Source organism: Pseudonaja textilis, chromosome 4 (genome assembly GCF_049901715.1).
Source record: "Pseudonaja textilis isolate UNSWEBS1 chromosome 4, rPseTex1.2, whole genome shotgun sequence".
NCBI lineage: Eukaryota > Metazoa > Chordata > Lepidosauria > Squamata > Elapidae > Pseudonaja > Pseudonaja textilis.
This window is the reverse complement of record NC_141993.1, coordinates 29,447,306-29,467,961: the sequence shown is the minus strand read 5'-3', so window position 1 is coordinate 29,467,961 and position 20,656 is coordinate 29,447,306. Positions and strand designations below refer to the sequence as shown.

The window sequence follows — 20,656 nt, the reverse complement described above, 5'->3', positions numbered from 1 at the left end:
TATGTACCTATTGTCCCTGATACAACCATCAGTGGTTGAAGCATATTCTTCATTTCCATGCCTGAGATACATACATACTAATATCAACCTTGGTGACTCTTTACATATATCCAATGTGTGATCCATACTTCCCACATGCATATATAAGTGCACTATCTGCTTATCCAAACAGCCTATGAAAAGCCAAATACTAAAGTGCGGTCTATGATCTGATGGCTACATTAATAATGAATTAGCTCAGATTATGATTAGCCCAATACATGTTAAGACACACACATAATCTCATTTTCTGCACTGGATTAATGAAAGCAATAAATGGGTGGAAGAATTTGTTGGGACAACAGATCAATATTTATGTGTAAGCCTAAATTACTACATACATGAACAAATCTCCAGATGAATTTGTAATAGACTAATGAGTAGGAGATGAATATTATGATCCATCTCTGGAGGCAGAAGAATATAAATATTTTTGGTGATTTTAAAGATACTTTCCTACAGATCTAAATTCACAGGGGGAAATCTAGAACTGTTTTGGCTCTTGGAGAGGCTGAGGAATTTAATTAGCTTAAGAGAACAAGGAACAGGACCTTACTGTTAGTAATCTTTCACTTGTGAATTGCTTCTGATTGACATATGCCAGATTCTATCATGATTAGTCTTCAAGAGCCAGAAAGTGTCTTACAGATTATCTGCAAATAAATAAATAAACCAATGCAAGGTACAATTTACTTAAAAGATTAAAAGGCCTCTGCAATGTTCCCGAATCATAGAACTAATACTGGTCTCACCAGAATAATATTACATAATCAAGATGGCACAACTACGAAACCTTAAATCAAGTTGCATTTGCCTTAGCTCAGACTAAAGGAGATTCCCAAAAGTTATTCCAAAGTAATTTTCACTGTCCAATCTGGAATATTTGCTGATTTTTAAAAATGGGTATCTGTTTTCTTGGTCTTGAAATACCTCATAATCAAGAGGGCCCCATAAAGTCCACCTTCTCTTTGTCTCAAGCATCCATCTCAGGAGTTGTTAATCTGGGATCCAAATTAAGATTTCAGGAATGCATGCACTTCGAAAAGGGAAAAGTATTATTAAGACATCACCTAGTTTCAATAAAGGGAGAATCTTAGTAATTCAGGGTTGAAATGAGGGGTCCTTGGTGCTCTTTGAGCTTGGTTGTTTTCTTGCAGATATGTCATTACTCAAACTAGGTAACATTATTGATGATGTTAGCTAGATTGGGCAATGAAACTGCAAGAAAACAACCAAGATCAGAGAGCACCAAGGACCCCGCATTTCAACCCTGAGTTACAAAGATTCTTCTTTATTGAAACCACTGATGTCTTAATAATTAAAATAAATAAATAACAAACCAAAGGAGTGACCTGGACAACTTTCCTATATTGGTAAATTTACAAGAGAGAGAGTTTGAAAGAATTTTATGAAAAGGGACAAAGAAAAATGAAAATAAATCAAATTCTAGGACAGTATTTCAAAGGATTAAAAGGTTAACATGGTTAAAAGTAAAAAAAAAAGGAATATAAAGTAGGTTTATTTGATCAAGGTTAAGATAGATACATTATCTCTGGTAATATTTAATCTACTTTGGTTGATTAATCTACTTTGGTTAAGATATTAAGGATTTGTTTAGATAAATAGGATATGGGAAGATTATTTGTTTTCTGATGAGTGATGTTACTAAAATTGTTTATACTTGTAGTGAAGAGGGAAGCCATTTCTTTATACATTTCTAAAGCATTTCCCCTTATTTTTTTCTTTCCTCACTTTCTATTTTTTCTTGGTTTTACATTGTGTTGTCTTTTTTAACTGCAACGTTTAATGGAACTACTTTAAAAAGAAAGGAATTGTTGGGGCAGAGGGAATGAAAGACTTTTGAATACTTTTTTATTTATTGATTTAAGTTATGATCACTATAAAAGAAACCTGAGGGGATGGAGCGACTTCGGCAGCGAGTGGGAGGCTGGTTCAGAGCTTTTCCATGACTTGAGCAAATCCTTCAGGATACGCTTAAGCCTTATCGTCTGAATCCACAAGGATTTGAAGGGCCGGCTGTCGTTTTACAATGTTTCATTCAAACGCTGCAGCCGGCGAGACTGCCGCCTACCCCTTTCGAGAATGTGTTTAGGAGTATCCCAGGAGATCTGGAATGTGCCTTAGGTTTAAGGTGACTGATGCCCCTGCTATCTGAGGTTGCTTTTTCAAGCTTGTCAGCTTCGGCTCCAAGCAGCTTGCAAAAGGAGGCGACTCCAAGACGGGAATGCCGCGAGCGACCGCTAGGCGGCGCATGATGGAAACGATCAGCCAGGCATAGTAACCTCGGTGAATTGTCAAACATTGCCATGGTTAAAAGGTCCGGAGAAAGACAGTGATCAGGTAATGCGAGCCACAGACTCCCGCCCCCCCACTTTCCTCCTTGTTGTTTCTGTTCTTCCGACTTGCTTCTCATTCGCGAGGGTTATATATTGGTTGGGGTGGTGCGTTTGCTTCTTTGTTTTCTTCCCCCGTCTTTTTGGAATGCATCCTTGGTGCTGTTTTTCTTTTTCTTTGGTTTTAATTTATAGCCTGGCTGTGGAACCATGTAGGAGTCCTTGCACAAGAATGAATGAAGCAAAGCTACCTCCCGCCCTTCCTCCCCTGCTATAAGAATAAAACAAAAAATTAAGCCTCCAGACTATCAATATCCTCCCATTTGCAGGCTGGAGTTAAAGAGATGTTACAGTTTGAAGAACCCACTAAGAAAAAAAAAACCGACAGAAAATACAGGGACTATAGCGGTCACACTTACTAAAGTGTGATCTAAAATGCAATATGGGAGTGCAAGGGTTATCTGGTTTCAGCAAGCAGTGGCTTGGCTTGGTTTTGTAAAATATATGTGGAGGATAGAGATTTAAGGGGGGAAAGATTGAAGAAAGAAAAGCCTCTACAGATGTTTCAAATAAAATGAAACATTCTACACTGTATTTAACTGGTTTCTAAGATTTGCTTCACTGTATTATAACACCTTAAAGCTAAAAGTAGACTGATGAATACTCAATATAAGAAATACAATGCAATTTTTTTAAATCGTAAGAAATCTACAAATAATTATATTGATTCTGTCAAAATTGAAATGTGATGGTTCTTATGCCTTTTGCTTTTTCCAATTTCTGCTTTATAATGATCAGTTTGTGTTTTGAACAAATGTGTTCAGGGTAGTGAGATTGCTTTAAAGATAACAAAATATTTCCTTTTTAAAAATTGCTTGCATTTAATAATATCCTTTAGATCTTTCTTAAATATGGAGTTGTACATATGCTGCAGGTAAAATGCTACATGTCCATAAAGTTTTTCATCTACTTCATTGCCCCTCATCTGATAAATTTGATTAAATATTGCAAGAGTGAACAGGATTTTGGCAGTATTGTAGATTTATATCTGAAGAGCTAATTCAAGACTGGCAGAAGCAGGAAAAGATTGGTGACCTTGGACCTCTTTTGATTGTAAGGGGGGGAAGCTCCCCTCCCTTCTTTGTGGCACCGTGTTTAGGCCTGACAAAATAATCCTACAGTAGATCATGTGATTCCATGTCATTCACTTCTAAGAAAGACTTGGATCCTTCTCCAAAACTCAAGCAAAAATGTTAGTGTCTCTAGGAAAAACTTAACCCTTCATTGGTGTAGTGAAGAAACATGCCCACTTCTACCTATTTTTATATTATATTACCATACAAGGTGTAGAAAAAGGATCCATCCATTAGTTTTAATTTTTTCATCCACTGATTATAACATTCAAGTTAAAATGCTGCTACATTGCAATCTTTTTATCTTATACATTTACTTTATAATGTTATGGAAGAAGAATGATCGCTTTAATGGTTTAATCCTACTTCTAAGTGATTTATGGAGACAAGGCTGTCTGAGTATTTTTCTTGAACACTTACTGCTATACTACAATACTGCCCTCACCCACACATACAAACTTTTCTCCTCATTGAAAATGATAGTGAAGCGAGGTCAACATAAATCCTATTATTGCCACTTACTGAAGCAAACCTATAAATCACAACAAATCCCAAAGTCCAGAGTCATGTAGGAATACTTGAAAATGTTACAAAGCCACCTTTGGAATCACTCTATTGCTAAGCATTCTTCACGAGGAAACAATTTGAATACGTCGATGGTAAAAGCTTCCTACAAAGGACCGATCTATAGAGGTTGTGAACAATCCAATTCTGGAAATTTTGAAGAAACAATGGAAAGGCCACCTCTTGTGGATGATTTAATCGATCTTCCTTCATATTCCACAGAGGTGGTGGACAAGTTGATCCTTGTAACTTTTTCCAATTCTGCACTTCTAAGATTATGTAACCCAAGTCAGAGTCCCTACAAACAACTGCCACTGACCCCAAAGACATGATCAACTGTTCTTGCAGTGTTAAAATCAAATCAAATACAGTACTTCTCATGCATCCTTTCCAATTCTAGAAAGATCTCTTTGTAATGGCAAGATCTATACAGAGACTTTAGAAATAAAAATGCAGAACTATTTTTAGCAGTAGGTCCTTCAGAACTCAGTAGGACCTAATATTCATTTAAGATGCAAATTACTGGATTGCCCTCTGGACAGTCAGGATTATGTTACTATCTGCTTCTTCAGAATGTCTGCTTTGAAACTGAATTTATAGAAGAAAAAATACCTGGAAATCAATTGCTTACTGTTTTATTTTTATTTTATTTATTTGTTTTGTCAATTGCTTACAAGAAAATAGGTATAAGTATATACATACTTATGAATACATGAAATGGGTACATATAAGAAAAAGAAGAGAAACAATAGGGCAGGGACGGTAGGCACGTTGGTGCGCTTATGCACGCCCCCACTGTGTCTAGCTGCACATTTAAATGTATTTATAGTGAAGCTTACTGAATACTATAGGACTGAGCAATGTAAGATATATGGTCAAGTAAGCATTCATAGAACGGTACTGATATATTTCCTGTAAGCATTACAAATCTAATCAACCTTACTGAAATGTATTTATTAAGAAACTTATTGAATATTATAGGACAAAGATATATACAATCGAACACAATGGAACATAGATCTGGAGAGACAACTGCTCATTAGTCAGTTGTGAATTATATGGCACAAAAAGAAATATCACTGTTCCTTAATGTTGATTTCCAAGTATAGAGTTGTTCACATATTTTATTTGAGGATGATAAAGTAATTGGGAACAGCTTATTTATGAGATGAAACACAGCTTGTCTGAAATTTTTTACAGAAATTAAGGACGATGGCCTCCTGTAGCATTGTTTTCCCCTCAGACTCTTTTTTTAAAAAAGGGGTCCTAAAGCAAGAGAAACCTCTCTCTTAAAACAACAATCAAGTTTATTAGCAGGAGCTGAGAGTTTAGTATCCCAACATTCACTTTGAAAGGAAATATCTGGCCTTTTGGACGCTGGCTCTGACAGGGCACAAGCACATTTGCTTGTGAATGTGCTGAGTTTTGGAAAAAAAAATCCCTTTTCTTTGGTCAGGTCACCCTAAGGAGCATGGAAATTAACTGAACTCTTTTGGAGTAAGTAGAATAAAGCTATTCATAGCTACGATCCAGTGCATACTTCCTTGGAAGCAAAATTCACTGATTTCCTTCCAAATACATACTGTACTGGCATACACGTGACACACATATCCAGAAACACACACACACACACACACACACACACACACACAGAGGAAGTGTTAAAATCGACCCACTCCAGATTTGGCTGAAACAAAATAGACTCGGACCGGCCGTGGGAATCCCAGGGCTAACCTTTGTTTTGCTGGCAAGCCCAGAAAGATGGCTTGCCCAGTAGCCACCATCGGGGCCACGTGACGGAAGAAGCCCACCTTTTACTTTACTTGGGATGGGTCGCTAGAAACCCGAGTGGCGCGTGCGTTTCACCCACTCACTCCAGGTAACGTGCCTCCTTTGCAGCGGGAGGGGAAAAGAAGGCACCCCCGCCTGCTTTTAAGACAACAGCATGGCCAGAATTTTAATCTACGCTGCGCTGGGATCGTCAAGCCATAGCACCGGGACGGAAGCAGTTTAGCCTGGATAATCCCTTGACTCCCTCTCCTGCGGGCGTAAGCGTGATGCTTCTAATGCGCTCCAGTGTGGGGCAGACGGGAAAGCTCGTTCCCAAAAGGGTAACTCGCTTGGAGGAGGACTGGGGGGTGGGGGAGGAGAGAGAGAGAATCCAAACACCTTTCTCGTTCCTTAAGTACCCTAATGTCGCCCATTGTTTCAGGATTCCGCTGTGGAACGTTCCCGGGAGGGAAGCATTGTGACGTCAACGCACCTACTTAATCCTCCCTGTTGAGGGGGAGAGCCTGGAGCCATGAGGTCATCGAAGCGGCCAGTGTAACTATCCCGAGAGCAGCGCCAGCAGCTTCAGCGGCGGCGGGGGAGGGGAAGCCTGCCCAAGCAAGGCCGCCTGGGATCTCTCGCAGCCGCACTCCAGCTGCAAACCGAGGCTCGCCGCCGCCGCCGGGAGTTTCTCGCCAAAGCATGGAGGAGACTGACCCGAAAGAGCTGCAGGTCGGCTCCTGGCTGCCGGTGCTGGTGGAGCAAATGGTGAACGATACCTTGGTGGTCACCTTGAGCTGCGGGGAGAGGCGGTTCACCGGGATCCTCCTGGATTGCACTAAAAAGTAGGAGCATTGAAATGGCTTGGAGGGTTATTCTCTTTGCCCCCCCCACACCCGACCCACCTACCCATCCTAGAAATATATATGTATATATAAATTCGGAAAAGGAGGAAAGTGGAGCGGGGGGGGGGGGAATTGCAACTGAGAAGTTGGACTGCCCCCACTAGGCCTTGCTTGGAGGGCGAGGACAGAGCAGCTGGGCAGAAGGCGGGATTAGGCCATAATCAGATTAAAGAGTTGCAAGGCTCATTGCATGGAGGGGGAGGGGAGAAAAATCCAGGAGAGGAGCAAATGGTCACGTCGATTTTCTCTCTGTGTGTGGTGTGTGCCTCTTTCCCCCGCTTTTTTTTTTTTTTGGTTTAATGGCATATGTTTAGTTTCATTTTCTGTTCGGAATCCAAACGTTCCTCTTTCTGAGAGGAAAAAAAAAGTCAGCTTTCTTCTACTTTGTGCACTGTACATCAGGTCCTCCCTTCAGTGACGTTCTCGAAGCAGAGTTGCGGTCGCGTCCTTTTCTGAAAAGGCTGCTTGAAATGAGCCATATTTTCCTCTGAGGGTTAGGCCCTTAAAAAAAGGTGTGTCTCTCGTTTGGGTGCGAGAGAGGGGGGGGGAGGGAAATTATTGTCTTCATCATCCAGGAACAGATTCCGGAGGTCTAAATAAGCTGCCTCTCAAACATCAGGTCCCTCCTTTTGCAAATTGTACAACTTTGCTGAAGTTTTTTCCCCCCCCTTCTCCCCATTATTCTTGAGATTTCATTGGTGCTGCATATGAACTGCTGCTGATGTAGCACAATAATGTTCTCCTGAAGACACATGTTGCCATAATTACAGACTTCTTTGTTGAGGAGATTCTGCACACTTCAAAAAAGCTTTTTATCTGGACTTGAAACTGCCCCGGCTTGCCATTTTTTCCTCCTTTTCACATTCCGCAGAAGGATGGGCCTCCTTTGCATGCCTGAGAAACACAATGCATACATAAATGCAGAGTTTAACAGCAAAGCTTATTTCCTTTCCTGTTTTGCAGTTGAGGATATATTCACTTATTTAATGAAACACCAGCTCCTATAAATAGCGCTCGAGTTAATAATGTAATACTTCCAAAACTACATCGCTTTCAGTATCTTCCAAACAAAAGACTTCCCCAGATTGGCTATTACAGGAGATGTAATAGTTTGATAAAAGTATACAAATAGCTTTATAAAGGCAGAATATCTTAAAAAACTGAAACTTGGCAAGCTGTCTATGCTAGAAAAATGAGCTTCACTTACTTAGTGGCCTACTTAAAATATTTTCTATTGTTTCTTTCTAAACAGTTGGAAATAATCTTTCTCCCCATCTTTGGTATGTACAAAACAGAATTTCAAATCATCTTTGGGCACGCAAGACTCCTGAACCATGGAGTTGTTCCCTTACTGTTGAATTTTATGAGTTAAATTATAAAAAAAAATGTCTGCCACTTTTGAAGGCCCCAAATTCATTTTTCTTAATGAGGACTCCATCTTGGCGACAGCTTCTCCCATTTCCTCCCCTCCCCCAGCAACATGAATTCATTAGCCTTTGACAATTATCTGCAAGAATTATCTAATTAGCAGATACGCCAGCCAGCATCCATTAACAATAAGTAGATGTAACTTAACATAGGGCTCCTTGTGAATTTCAAACAAATATGTTTGTATGTAGGCATACATTTTCTCTTAAAGTCCTGTGTGACAATATATTTAGCTAACTGGGAGTGCTGTGTTACTCTCCTTTCTTCCTGCCATCCCATTGTCCTGATGGCTAAGTTAATGTTGCTGATATTGTTAAATAGGCACCAAAGCCTTGCTGCAGCTGTATTGATTTCTTTCTGGCACTTGAGACTGAAGCAAATTAAAATGGCATGATGCACTGGGAATCTTTTCATATGAGCAGCTTGCCACAAATTGCAAGGGTGCAAAAACTAAGGGGCATTTTCTTTTTTTAAAAAAATGCTAATTTTCACAGTCCCAAGTCCAAAAAGAATAGTTTTCTGCTACATTGTGGCTGTGTTTTTGCTTCTGTATCAGCGTATCCCTTTCTCTAGAGGCTTTGGTGGCAGAATTGAGAGTCTTCTAAGATTCATATGGTTAAACACCCTGTGGGACTGAAACAGCCAGGAAGTGGGGGCAGAGCCCAAACCTGAGCCCTTCCCCTCTCCAGGAAAAAGACAGGTAGCTCTTTATCTACCATCTCTTCCCAGGGGTGGTTTGAATTTAAGGTATAACATATGAAATTAGCCTTACAATGGGCTGAAGCCCTAAGACCGCAAATTGTTCACCCCAACTTTAAATGATAACTTACTACTTGCTTACTACTCCAAGGGACAGTATGTGTCTACATGTAGAAAAAGCCCCTTTTTTATCCCCACTGCTCAAGCCTTATTTATGGAGTCCCAAGACAAGAGCCCCTCCCTACACTCTATAAGCAGAAAAACTACCCTTGGTTTTATATAATTTTAATGCATAATTACATCCACCATCTTAGCTCCTTTGACATATTTACCAGATACATAATAGTTGTCTAGAAATAATGGTTTAAGGAACATCTGTGTTGACATTCCTGGCTTGGCTGGACAATTGTTTGACTTTGAGGAGACCTTCCCCCCCAAAAATTGGATCTCTCCGTTCCTTAAGTGCAAGGCTTAAACAGCTTTATCTCATGATTTCTTTTCCAAACCACCCAGACAGTTCAAAAGTTTGATGTGTGTCCATTCTGAACATGTTTCCCCTCCTGTTTTTTTTCCAACTTCCTCCTGATTTTTCTATTTGGTAGGATAAGTTGCTTCAAACTAGTTGAATACTCCCTTATCAGATGGTAAAAATGTTTCCACCCAGCTATGCTTAATATTTCAGAGTAGCTCTGCTTATTAATATGTAAGATTGAATGTTGACCATGTGTTCCCAAGCACACCAGTAAAGCCGGATGCCTAAATGGTTACTACAAAACCCAAGTTGGTGCTTTGAAGAAGATGAAAATGAAATAAGAGAGAAGGAAAATCCAAAATAAACAGCACTGAAACAGCTTAACAGACAGTAAGAAATTAAAGGCAAATTGAAAGGAGGGAAAAAGAGGCCTGGATCATAAATCAAGGCAGATGAAAGCAGACTAAAAAAAATTGTTTGAAAGGAAGTATCTAGAAAGGAAAATTAGAAACTCAGGAATGAAAAACTAAAATGTTTAAGGAATAACATCCCCGGAAATAAATGTAAAAATGTTAAATGAGTTTGATTCAGGGAGGAGCTTATCCCACAATCTTTAAAAAAAAAAAATTCCAGTTCTTAGTTGTCTAACAACTGCAAATCAAGATGTGTGAGCCTGTTACCATCATATTGCTGAAGTAAAAAAGGCTGAAATAATCAGAGGTTAATAGTTGTATGAAAATGGAACTTCATTTACAATCGGTTCCTGAACTAGCAATGCCTTATTTCCAAATATCTTTACTTATAAGTAAGTTCTAGTTAAGGGGGTGATATAAGTTGCTTGTAGGGGTGTGTGTGTGTGTGTGTGTGTGTATTTTATATGCCCCCACTTAATTACACACCAGGCTGTCCCTTATATGTCTCATTTGGGCATACAGGCTCATTTGTTCATTCCCCTTTCTTCAAAAAGCGGTGAGCAATTTTGCTGGGAAGAGAATCAGCCTTCTTCCCTCTTAACAATCTATTACAGATTGCTGGTTTTCCATTATGAGAGAGGATGGCTTCAAGCAGTCATGGGATGATGGTGGGGGGGGGGATAGGAAGGAAAAAAGGTCCCCTCCCTTCAGTAATACCGCTGTCTCTTTCTCTCTCTCCCCCTAATTGCAGAGGGAAACAAATGATCTTAAGCTGTGGGACCTTGAAAGGAAAGAGAAAGCAGCAAGGTTTTTATAGTCCTGCATCCAGCCCCCCAATAGAAGCTACTGGTTTTTCATTGCCCTTAGCAGCAGGGAAATTAGAGAAGTGGTCTCTGTTATAGCCAGCTGATTAGCTGGCTCCTGGGAGAAACTAGTAATGCTTTGTAGGCCAGGATAAACTACTATTTTTTTTGGGGGGGGGGGGAGTTGATTTGGGACTAAATGTATCTTGCTTATCCAGGCATTAGATATATTTAGATTTATTGATTGATAGATAGATAGATAGATAGATAGATAGATAGATAGATAAAAGTGCAGAGACAGATTGATTTTTCTGCAGGCTTGAAGTACAGGTAACCCTCCACTCACAACCACAATTGAGCCGAAACATTCTGTTGAGTGAGACCTTCGTTTAAGTGAGGTTTGCCTCATTTTTTTATGACCTTTCTTGCCACCGTTAAGTGAATCGCTTCCAGTTGCGAAGTTCATCACCTGATTGTTAAGTGAATCTGGCTTCTTCCTCTGACTCAGCTTGTCAGAAAGTGGCAAAAGGAGATTCACATGACACACACACACACCCGGACACCGCCAGGGTCATAAACACGAACCGGTTGCCAAGTATCTGGATTTGGATCACCTGGTCATGGCGAGGCTGCGAAGGTTGCTAACTATGAAAAATGGTCATAAGTCAGATTTTTCAGTGCTATAACTTTGAACGATCACTAAATCAGGTGTCACCAACCTTTTGGACCTCAGGGACCACCAAACTCATAATTTTAAATTCTGCAGACCAGAGACTGGGAAAATCCCCCCAAAAAAGTCTGCAGAAAAATTCCCCAACCCGTTTTCCTACCGATCGATCATTCTTTATTGGGGATCACAGGATACCATCTCCAGCTCTGTTCTCAGGGGAGGAAGAGAGAGAGACTTTTGGCTTCATGCAAGGAAAGAAGCAGCAGAAGTCTTTCTTTCTCTCCCCCAAACTCCGCCAGGAATGAGTCTTTGTGAGACTTGTTGCACCAGTGCAGCCTCTTGGAGTGGGACGCCTTGCAAGGTCCCAAAGACACATTTCTGGTGGAGTTTGGGGGAGAGAAAGAAAGGCTTTTGCTGCTTTCCTTGCATGCAGCCAAAAGCAGAAGAAGAAAGAAGCAGAAAGAAGCAGCCTGGTGGCCAGGCCAGGCGACTGGGGCAAGTTCTCCCCTCCACCCTTTCCCCTCTCCCCTCATTACCTCGTGTTGTTTGCAATGCAAGCGACGCAAGCCTTGTGTTCCCATGCAGCTTGGATTAATTGCTTTGGGAGTGACTTTTCTCTGCGGACCACCAAAATTTTCTCGCGGACCACCAGTGGTCCCCAGCCCAATGGTTGGTGACCACTGCACTAAATGTACTGTTGTAAGTTGAGGACTGTCTGAATGTCTTCTACTGTGTGTGCCAGAGGTCCCCAAACTTGGCAACTTTAAGACTTGTGGACTTTAACTCCCAGAATTCTCCAGCAAGCTGAGCTGAGCTGAGCTGAGCTGGCTGGAGAATTCAGGGAGTGGAAGTCCACAAATCTTAAAGCAGGCTTGTCCAACCTTTCACCTTCCCTGGTCCACATTAGAAGATGAAAATTTGGTTTGGGCCGCACATAAAATAAAATAACAGTAACAATACCTGATCATCCCCAAAAACCATAGAAAACATTTTTTTTCATAAGATATCATAAAAAATAGTCAACCAGGGAGAAAGGAACGTGGAGGGGCAGTGGAGAAAGCTCGCCCACCTCACGCCTACCTCTCCTCCTGCAAATGGCCTGGCTGGATGCGGCAGGACTGGAAGGCGAGGACCGGGAGGCTTGGTGCAGCAGCAGCAGCGGCGGGAGCGGCGGGGGCAGAAGCTGCTACAACAGCTCCGGCGGCGGGGGCAGAAGCTGCTACAACAGCTCTGGCGGCAGCAGTGGTGGCGGCGGCGGGGCAGAAGCCGCTACAACAGCTCCGGTGGTGGCAGTGGCGGCGGCAGCAACAGCAGGAGGTGGCGGGGTGGGACTCTTGGGCTGCGGCTGCCTCGGCACGAGGAGCGCTCTGACGGCGCCCACCTTTTCTATTGCTGCTTGGCGTGGCGCTCGCCTCGCTCCACCTCGCGCCTGCCTCTCCTCCTCGCTGGCTTGTCCTCTTGCACGAAGGTTGGGGTGGGCACTGGGCCGCATTATGAGCTGACCTGGGCCGCATGCGGCCCATGGGCCGCAGGTTGGACAAGCCTGTCTTAAAGTTATCAATTTTGGGGACCTCTGGTGAATGCCATTGATTCCAAAAGAGAGTCCTTTGTCTTTCAGGTGATTTAATTATGCACAGGAATGTTTAAATTGCATTTAACTAATACTAGCTGACATTAGAAGGAAGCTTTTTGAATAAGCTTTTAAAAGCTTTTCAGTTTCTACCCTTTCTGGATGTCTCGTGATAGAGAAATTTGCATCTGATGTTACTTTCCCATATGGTGAAATTCCATCTCTGGCTGTCTTGCAATATTTCAACGCTGATTAAGAAGAAAATAAAATGCTACTTATATATTGTTCCGGATCCAAAAGACAGGAGTCTGCTCCCTTGTCAGCTGTTACAGCTAGTCCTCAACATACGACCAGGATTGAGCCTGTTGCTAAACAAGACATTTTGTTAAGTCAAGTTTTGCCCCATTTTACGACCTTTCTTGCCAGTTACATGAATCATTGCAGTTGATAACATTAGTAATCTGGTTGTAAAGTGAATCTGGCTTCCCCATTGACTTTGGTTGTCAGAAGTGTTGTGGTTCGCCAGCAGCCTTTGCAGACAGCAGCAGAATTAGACAGTGGGGAAGAAAAGGGACCAGTCAGGGAATCTGGAGAGGACTTAGACAAGGGTCCTGCGTCCGATGCAGAGATGGGGACAGGACCATCTGGGAGTGGGGTGCTGCCTCCGGAGCTTTCGCTGTCTGGCAGCAGCGAGGCAGAGGACCAAGGGGAGCCTGTTCCCAGTACGCGTGTGCACAGAGCTGCTAGAAGGTGAGAGCAGCTGAAACAAAAGGGGTGACTCGGGAGTAAGTCTGGGAGGTGATTGCCCTTCCCATAAGGTATAAAGGTCAGGCAGAGATGATGAAACCTTTGCAGGAAGCAAAGTAGTTCAATCGGTTCAGATTCATTCTTGAAGCTCTTTGTACTTCGGTTGTTGTTGTTTTTTTCTAGTTCATTTGACACTTCTGTTATTGGCATTACTTCACAGAAAAGAAAGGTGGGTGCTTATCTTGAGGGATTGTTTGAGATTAATTCTGGCTGGGAATGAAAACAATTCCCAGCATTGCAATAAAATAAGTCTTGTTTTTAAAATAAGCATCTGCGTAGTTACGGTCTAGGAAGCCTTGGTCAGAACAAGAAGGTCACAAAAGGGGATTGCCTGACCCTGCAACAGGTCATAAATATGAACCAGTTGCCCAAGCATCTGGATTTTGATCACAGTGATTACAGGGATGCTTCATAGTTCGTAACTGTGAAAAATATAAGTCCCTTTTCCCAGTGCCGCTGTAACTTTGAACGGTCACTAAATGAACTGCTGTAAGTCAAGGACAGCCTGTATTTGTGGTGACTTTCTTGATCACAGTAAAAGGGCTCTGGAGGAACAGCACATTTTCCTTGCACGAGTGCATTGATAAAGAGGATAAGAACCTGGAATTTGGTCTGCTGCAACAGAGAGAATTCTGTTTCTTCCTTTCTTCCAAAGTCAGGTAGTCCTCAACTTATAACCATCATTGGGACTGGAATTTTCATTGCCAAATGAGGGCATCATTCAGCAAGTCATACCTGATATTATGACCTATTTTGTCGCCGTTGTTAAGTGAATCACCGCGGTTAGGCGAATCCAGCTTCCCCCATCGACTTTGCTTGTCAGAAGCCGGCTGGGGAGTTTGCAGATCACATGAGCCCAGGCTGTCCCAAAGGGTGCTTTTTCAGGAGGCAAGTGGACTTTCTTGGTTTTTCTTTGAAGACATTTCGCTTCCCACCCAGGAAGCTTCTTCAGCTCTGACTTGGATGGTGGGGAATGGAAGGATTTATACTCCTTGCAGACAGCTGGTCATTTGCATGCTTTGAGAGGGTCCTTGAAGCCCTTGGAGGCTTATCTTGTGTCCTCAGCATCACCTGAGTGGTGCTCCTGCTTCCTGTGGCCTGCAATTTTTCCTCTGGAAATCTATTCCTACTCCTACCACCCTTCTGAGGGTGTTCATCCCAAATTGTATGGCTAAAAGTTACAGATGATAGATTCTCAGTCATCCAGGTCAATTAACCAGCTTGCCTTCAGAAGTTGTGGGTCCCCCATCACTGGAGGCTTTTAAGAAGAGACTGGACAGCCATCTGTCAGAAATGGTGTAGAGTCTGTTTTTTTGGGGGGGGGGGTTGGACTAGATGACCTCCAAGGTCCCTTCCAACTCTGTTAATCTGTATCTGATGGTTGTCCCAAAGGAGCTGCTTGGATGAGAAACAAAATGTTTTCAAAAGAAAAAAAAAACAAGAAAGTCCAGTTGTCTCCTGAAAAAAAGCACCTTTGGGACAACCATGAGCTGGATGAGTGAGAATCTCTACAGGCTTATGACCCCAGGATGTTGCAGCGATCGTGAATACGTGCATGTTACCAAGTGCCCAAATTTTTATCATGGGACTTTTCAGAGGTACAGGCAGTCCTCGACTTACAACAATCCGCTTAACGACCATTCGAAGTGACAACGGCACTGAAAAAAGTGGCTTATGACCATTTTTCATACTTACGGCCATTGCAGCATCACGTGATCAGTGGTCACGTGATTTGCATTCGAGCGCTTGACAACTGACTCACACTTATGACTGTTGCAGGGTCCCCCTTTAAATCACCTTTTGCAGCCTTCTGACAAGCGAAGTCAATGGGGAAACCAGAATCACTTAACGACCATGTTGCTAACTTAATAACTGCAATGATTCATTTAACAAATGTGGCAAGAAAAAGTCGTAAAATGGGGCAAACAGATTTCTCACTTAGCAGTATAAGTTTGGGGCTCAATTGTCGTAAGTTGAGGACTACCTGTACTGCAATGGTCATTACTGCAAGGACCAGTCACTATAACTGAATAGTTGCTTAAACAAATGGGCATAATTTGAGAACTATCTGTATAATGAAGGTTAAATTTCTTGAGTGGGAGATGACTAAATAGCTGCTGCTTTTGTTTTTCGTTATCAGAAGATCAGGAAGCAAAGTTCTGTTGGATAGATTTATTTTTTATTATAAGTCAGCATATTTTTACATGTGAAAAATATGTTGAACCCTTTTTACATCATCTCTGGATTTTTTAAAAACCGTATTATACACAGATATTTTTCTGTATGACTAATGTTTCAGCAGAAATGAAGGTAAATGAACCAGTGTTTGTGCACTCGTTCCTCCTTCTGGCTAGACTAGTTTCAATTGTATGTGTTGATTCTGTGGAGAGAAAAAAGACCATAATGGAGAGTTTTTAATCTCTTTTCCTTGGATGCTAGATTTAAAAAAAACAACAAGGTGCAAAATTTTGATCAGTCAGATAAACTGCAGTTTGGTGGGGAGAGGGCGAGTATGCCTTAATCTACCATTATTGTGAATAAACCTGTAAGCCATTTTGGGGTATGTTTCCTCAGAGGTAACATGCCTGGATTAAGGCACTTATTTGGGACTTACTCCCAAGTAAATGTGCATAAAATTATAGCTTTATTGTTGCTCTCTTGTGGTTTGTGAATTCAAAGAGCTGTCAGGTTATAAGCAATCAGGATCTGTCAAGTTATAAGTAATTGAAATTGCAATGGGAAGATAGCAACTGAGTAGTAGACAAAAATAACACACATATTAACATTAAATTACAAGCGTAGCAGGGTGGCGGAAACATATATAGCAGTAAAGAAGTAGAAGCTTTTGTTTCCCTAGCTGGAAAGGGATTTAATATTTAAATATTAAAAATATTTCAACCAGGGGTGGGGAATTTACAGATTTTCAAATGGTGCTGAAATAGAGTTTTCAGCAGCTCTAGTCAGAACAGCTAATTATGTTATGAGAATCTTGACAATTATTGGAAGACCGTGTATTCTGATTTTTCCAGTTTCTGATCAGTCTTTCTAGTTCTAATCACAAAATACTAGCTGCTGCATTAAAATGTTTTTCAAGTTGGTATTGATTTGTTTATTTCAAAATAAACAGTTGGACTGTACCTACTGGTCAGTGGATGAGAGTTGTAGACCTACACATCAACGACAGCTTGACTTAAAACCTCTGCCCACAGAGGCCGCACTTTCCTCCTGCATAGTTACTTCAGGGTTCATTATAGTGATAGGCTTGATTCCTGGGTGTTTTTCAGGCACTCAGAAATTTGTACAGTGAGCAGCTGGATAAGGATGGAGGAGGTGGTATCATAGCCTCCAGCTGGAGATAACGTGCATACAATATACAACATGTTTATGAAAACGCCTGAAGAGACAGTCCCTTATGTGCTTATAGGCATTCGAAATGAACATTCATGCAGTTGGAGAGGTAGTCACACACATTCTTCATACGTGTCATTGTTATATTTTGTTAACCAAGTCATTGTAGTTTATAAACTATGGATGGCTTATTGTTATGTATGAATTGGATCCTGTTAGATTCTTTATCTCATGACTTAACTATCTTTCCCAAACCGACACCTTACAAATAAATATATTGGACTTCAGCTCCCAGCATCTCATCAATGCCAGTCTATCTAGGTCTTCAACTTGACAGCTTTAAGACTTGTGGACTTCCAACTCCCAGAATTCCTCCTCCAGTCATGTTAGCTCAGGAATTCTGGGAGTTGAAGTCCACAAGTCTTAAACTTGTCGAGTTTGAAGGCCCTTGGTTTAGGGCAGGGCTTCCCAACCTGGGGAGCTCGCACCCCCTGGGGGTGCGGGACGATATTCCAGGGGGTGCAAGAAAAGTCCAGGTAAATAATAGGATATTGGCTATATGTTGGCATTTTTATTTATTATTTATTTCAGGGGGTGCGAGGTTCGAGTGAAATTTCTTTAGGGGTGCGGGGCGAAAAAAAGGTTGGGAACCACTGGTTTAGGGTATGCCATGTTGGAAGAGACTGGCTTTGTGCTGCATTTGAACCCAGTCATTGTGTTGTGGGAAGAGTCTTGGGAAACCTCCGCTCTAATCCAGATTTGGTCATAAATTTCTGTCACGATGACTCATACTAACCTGCCACACCCTAATACACATTTGAACAGATTGTTATGAAGAAAATAATATAGTGACCATAAGCTGTTTTGAAGGTGAGTTTGGACATCATTGCAATAAGTTATTATGCTACAAAAACTATGAGTATATGCTGAATAGTATTTAGGGAAGGGTGGGTGGGCTGTTTTGTCTGTCCACCACCTCTTACTAGGAATGCAAATTCTACAGATCTGAAGTTCTTATCAATGAAGGCATTTCAAAATCAGTACCTTCCTTTGGTGATTAAAGCTGTGAGCTATGAGATACCCGAGGGCAGACGAAGAGATTCTCCTGTGGCCACAACCTTTTTGTGCCAAGTCACTCTTTCAGAATTTAATGATCATGTTTTGAGTGTTCCTGTAAAATGGCTGCCATGTCTACATATTCATAAAATGGCTGTCCTGGTGGGTTGGAGTAAGATAACCTATCTCTGTCGCACTCTGTCACCATACGGCATTCCTTGCCATCCATATTTACCTTTCTCTTTCTTTTGGAGGTAAGGTCACACTTTCATGCAAATTACTTAGACTTCAACTGTTCCACCTAACCCTGTCTTATTTTCTGTGGCATCTCCTTGTCACCCAGAGGACATCCATGGTGTATAGATTGTACTGGACAGTGGCCCTCTGCTTTGTAACATGTATGCCTCCCCTTTAATCATTTTTAAAGTGAATCTGTTAAAGTTAAAATCAATTGGGATGGGGCGTCTGGGTTAAAGCAAAGGAGCTACCCTGAACACCTGGGCTTCTGGTTTGCTTGTCTTTCTCACAGTGGAGCAGTTGTGAGAGAGATGCTTTCATTTGTGTGTGTGTGCGTGTTTATAATCACAGACACACACAAACACAGACACACTTATACAACTGCTTGGGAAGGGAGGTGGAGAGGAAGAGCCAAGGCATCTGAATTCCATGGGTTGAAATGTTTGTAATAATGACAGTATATGGCTTAAGGCACAGGATTTTTTTTTCTCTCTCACTGGAAAAGTTTTTAAAGCACAACTGCAACCTTTATGGGCATGCTTGGTTTTAACTGCTACTAACATGACATGAAAAGGGCAGAACAAAATGGCAACAGGGAAGTCAGGCTGGGAAGTGGGAACAGATGTCTTAAAAATGAAGGATTGCTCTTTTTAACAGGTATTTGACAGATCCTGACTGAATGTTAGTGCGGTCACATTGTGGGAGGGGAAAAGGGAGGCAGAATGATGAAAGCAGTATCAGGGCATCAGAATCAGACCGATAAGGGTACTTTGATTTGGGCTCGGAGGTAGATGAGGTGTTGTGTCAGTGTGGTTGCTCCTTCTTTAGATGATGTTGAGCTCCCAAGTTCCAGATAGGACCTCCCATCAGGAGAAGCTGCTCACCAGAGCTTGTGGTCCTGGCAGTTGAATGAGAGTCCCAGTATAGTCTTGGATCCCACAACAACCTTGGATCTTACAAGTGGTAGCAGCAATCATTGCAAAGGGATTTACTCCCTTACACAATGTCATTGGGGAAGCTGGTATTAAGTTCCCAAATCGCAGTCATGTGATGTTGCACTTGGTGATAGCGGCAGAACTGCCATTGTAAATCAAGCCCAGTCATTTGATGTTTTGCTTAATGACCTGTCACTTAGCTAGGAAGTTGCCAAACCCAATTTCTATTGTTAAGTGAGGACTGTGTGTTATAAAGCATATAAAAATATACAAGAAGCCAAATTTCAACAGAAGATTCAGGGATTCAGAACTCAACAAACATTTATTTATGCATGCATATAAACAGGCAGTCATTGATATATACTGATACTTGTATGGTGCTGGTTTTAGAGAATACAATATGACCGAGGCTGGTTAATGACCATAACTGACCAAGGAACAAGTTCTTGGATACCTGTACTAAGCTTGTCTTGTCAGGTGAATGTAAAAGGTATCCCAGGTATATGAAGAAGAAGAACTTCGAAGAACTTTATTGTCATTGTACAAGTACAATGAAATTGTGGATGCACCCCAGCAACTGTTCGCAATACAATAAAACCAGAGCACTTAAAGATGAAGATTAAAAAAAAATAGAGTACCCCTATTTCAGTGGAAGACTGCAGCCAAACAGAAAAGCTTGAAATACTTGAAGCGTCATAGGAGCAGATTGAGCATGTCTTCAATTTTTGAGAACATGGAAAATTAACAATGGATTCTCTGTGCCATTGTTCTTCTGATCATCATCACAGCAATAGAAGTGACATCAGGAGAGCTGCCTTCCAAATAGCATGGTTCCTCAGGGCTTCATATTTTTTCACGCTTGTCATGTTCTGTTCCTTGACTTGACCCAATAGTTACGGGTCAAAGTTTCCTTCATAGGTTATAGTCTCTTTGTGGTCAAAGTCCTATAACTCAACGCCCCTCCAACTTTCTGGGTGCTAAGGACCGGTTCCGTGGAGAGAGGGCTTTCTGTGGACTGAAGGGGCTCGCACCCTGCCTGTATCCTGTGTATGTATGGAGGGGGCTTCGCACATTTGCAGGGCCCGGTTTCTGGTGTGTAGCAGACCTGCAGTCTGGTGGTTGGGGGTGCCTGCTGTAACCAATGGGCTACTCCCTCCCCTTGGCCCTATCTTCTCATGGAAAAAAGAAGCTGGATTTTTGTTGCTCTGCTCGCTCTCGGTGGTCAAGCGAAACACTCCAGTTTTAGTGGATGGCTTAATCGTGTTGTGTGTCGATTTCCTTTAGTAGCTCTTAACTGAAGGGGTAAGATAGAAGGGCTGTGAAAGGCTCCGGAGTGCTTCAGAGTAATCATCCTGGACCATCTGTATCTGACCTGGCATAAAACAACATTGCGGGCTCCAACTACTGGCTGAAAATATAGAAAAAGGAAGAGCAGAATATGGTTGTCCTACAT

The 20,656-nt window shown here is 41.8% G+C and overlaps 1 protein-coding gene across 5 annotated transcripts in view; it reads left to right on the top strand.

Annotated features, from left to right (window-relative positions):
- The first annotated feature begins 2,279 nt into the window (after positions 1-2,279).
- PWWP2B (PWWP domain containing 2B) overlaps positions 2,280-20,656 on the top strand; it is a 43,305-nt gene continuing 24,928 nt past the window's right edge. For 2 of the 5 annotated variants that reach the window (XR_015743440.1, XR_015743439.1), the window contains exon 1: positions 6,218-6,705. Coding sequence is in view for 3 of the 5 variants with exons in the window: in XM_087932490.1 (XP_087788616.1) it covers positions 6,563-6,705 (143 nt within the window). In the remaining 2 variants the exon portion in view is untranslated. The other 3 variants (XM_087932490.1, XM_026710578.2, XM_026710576.2) reach the window with 3 other exon arrangements.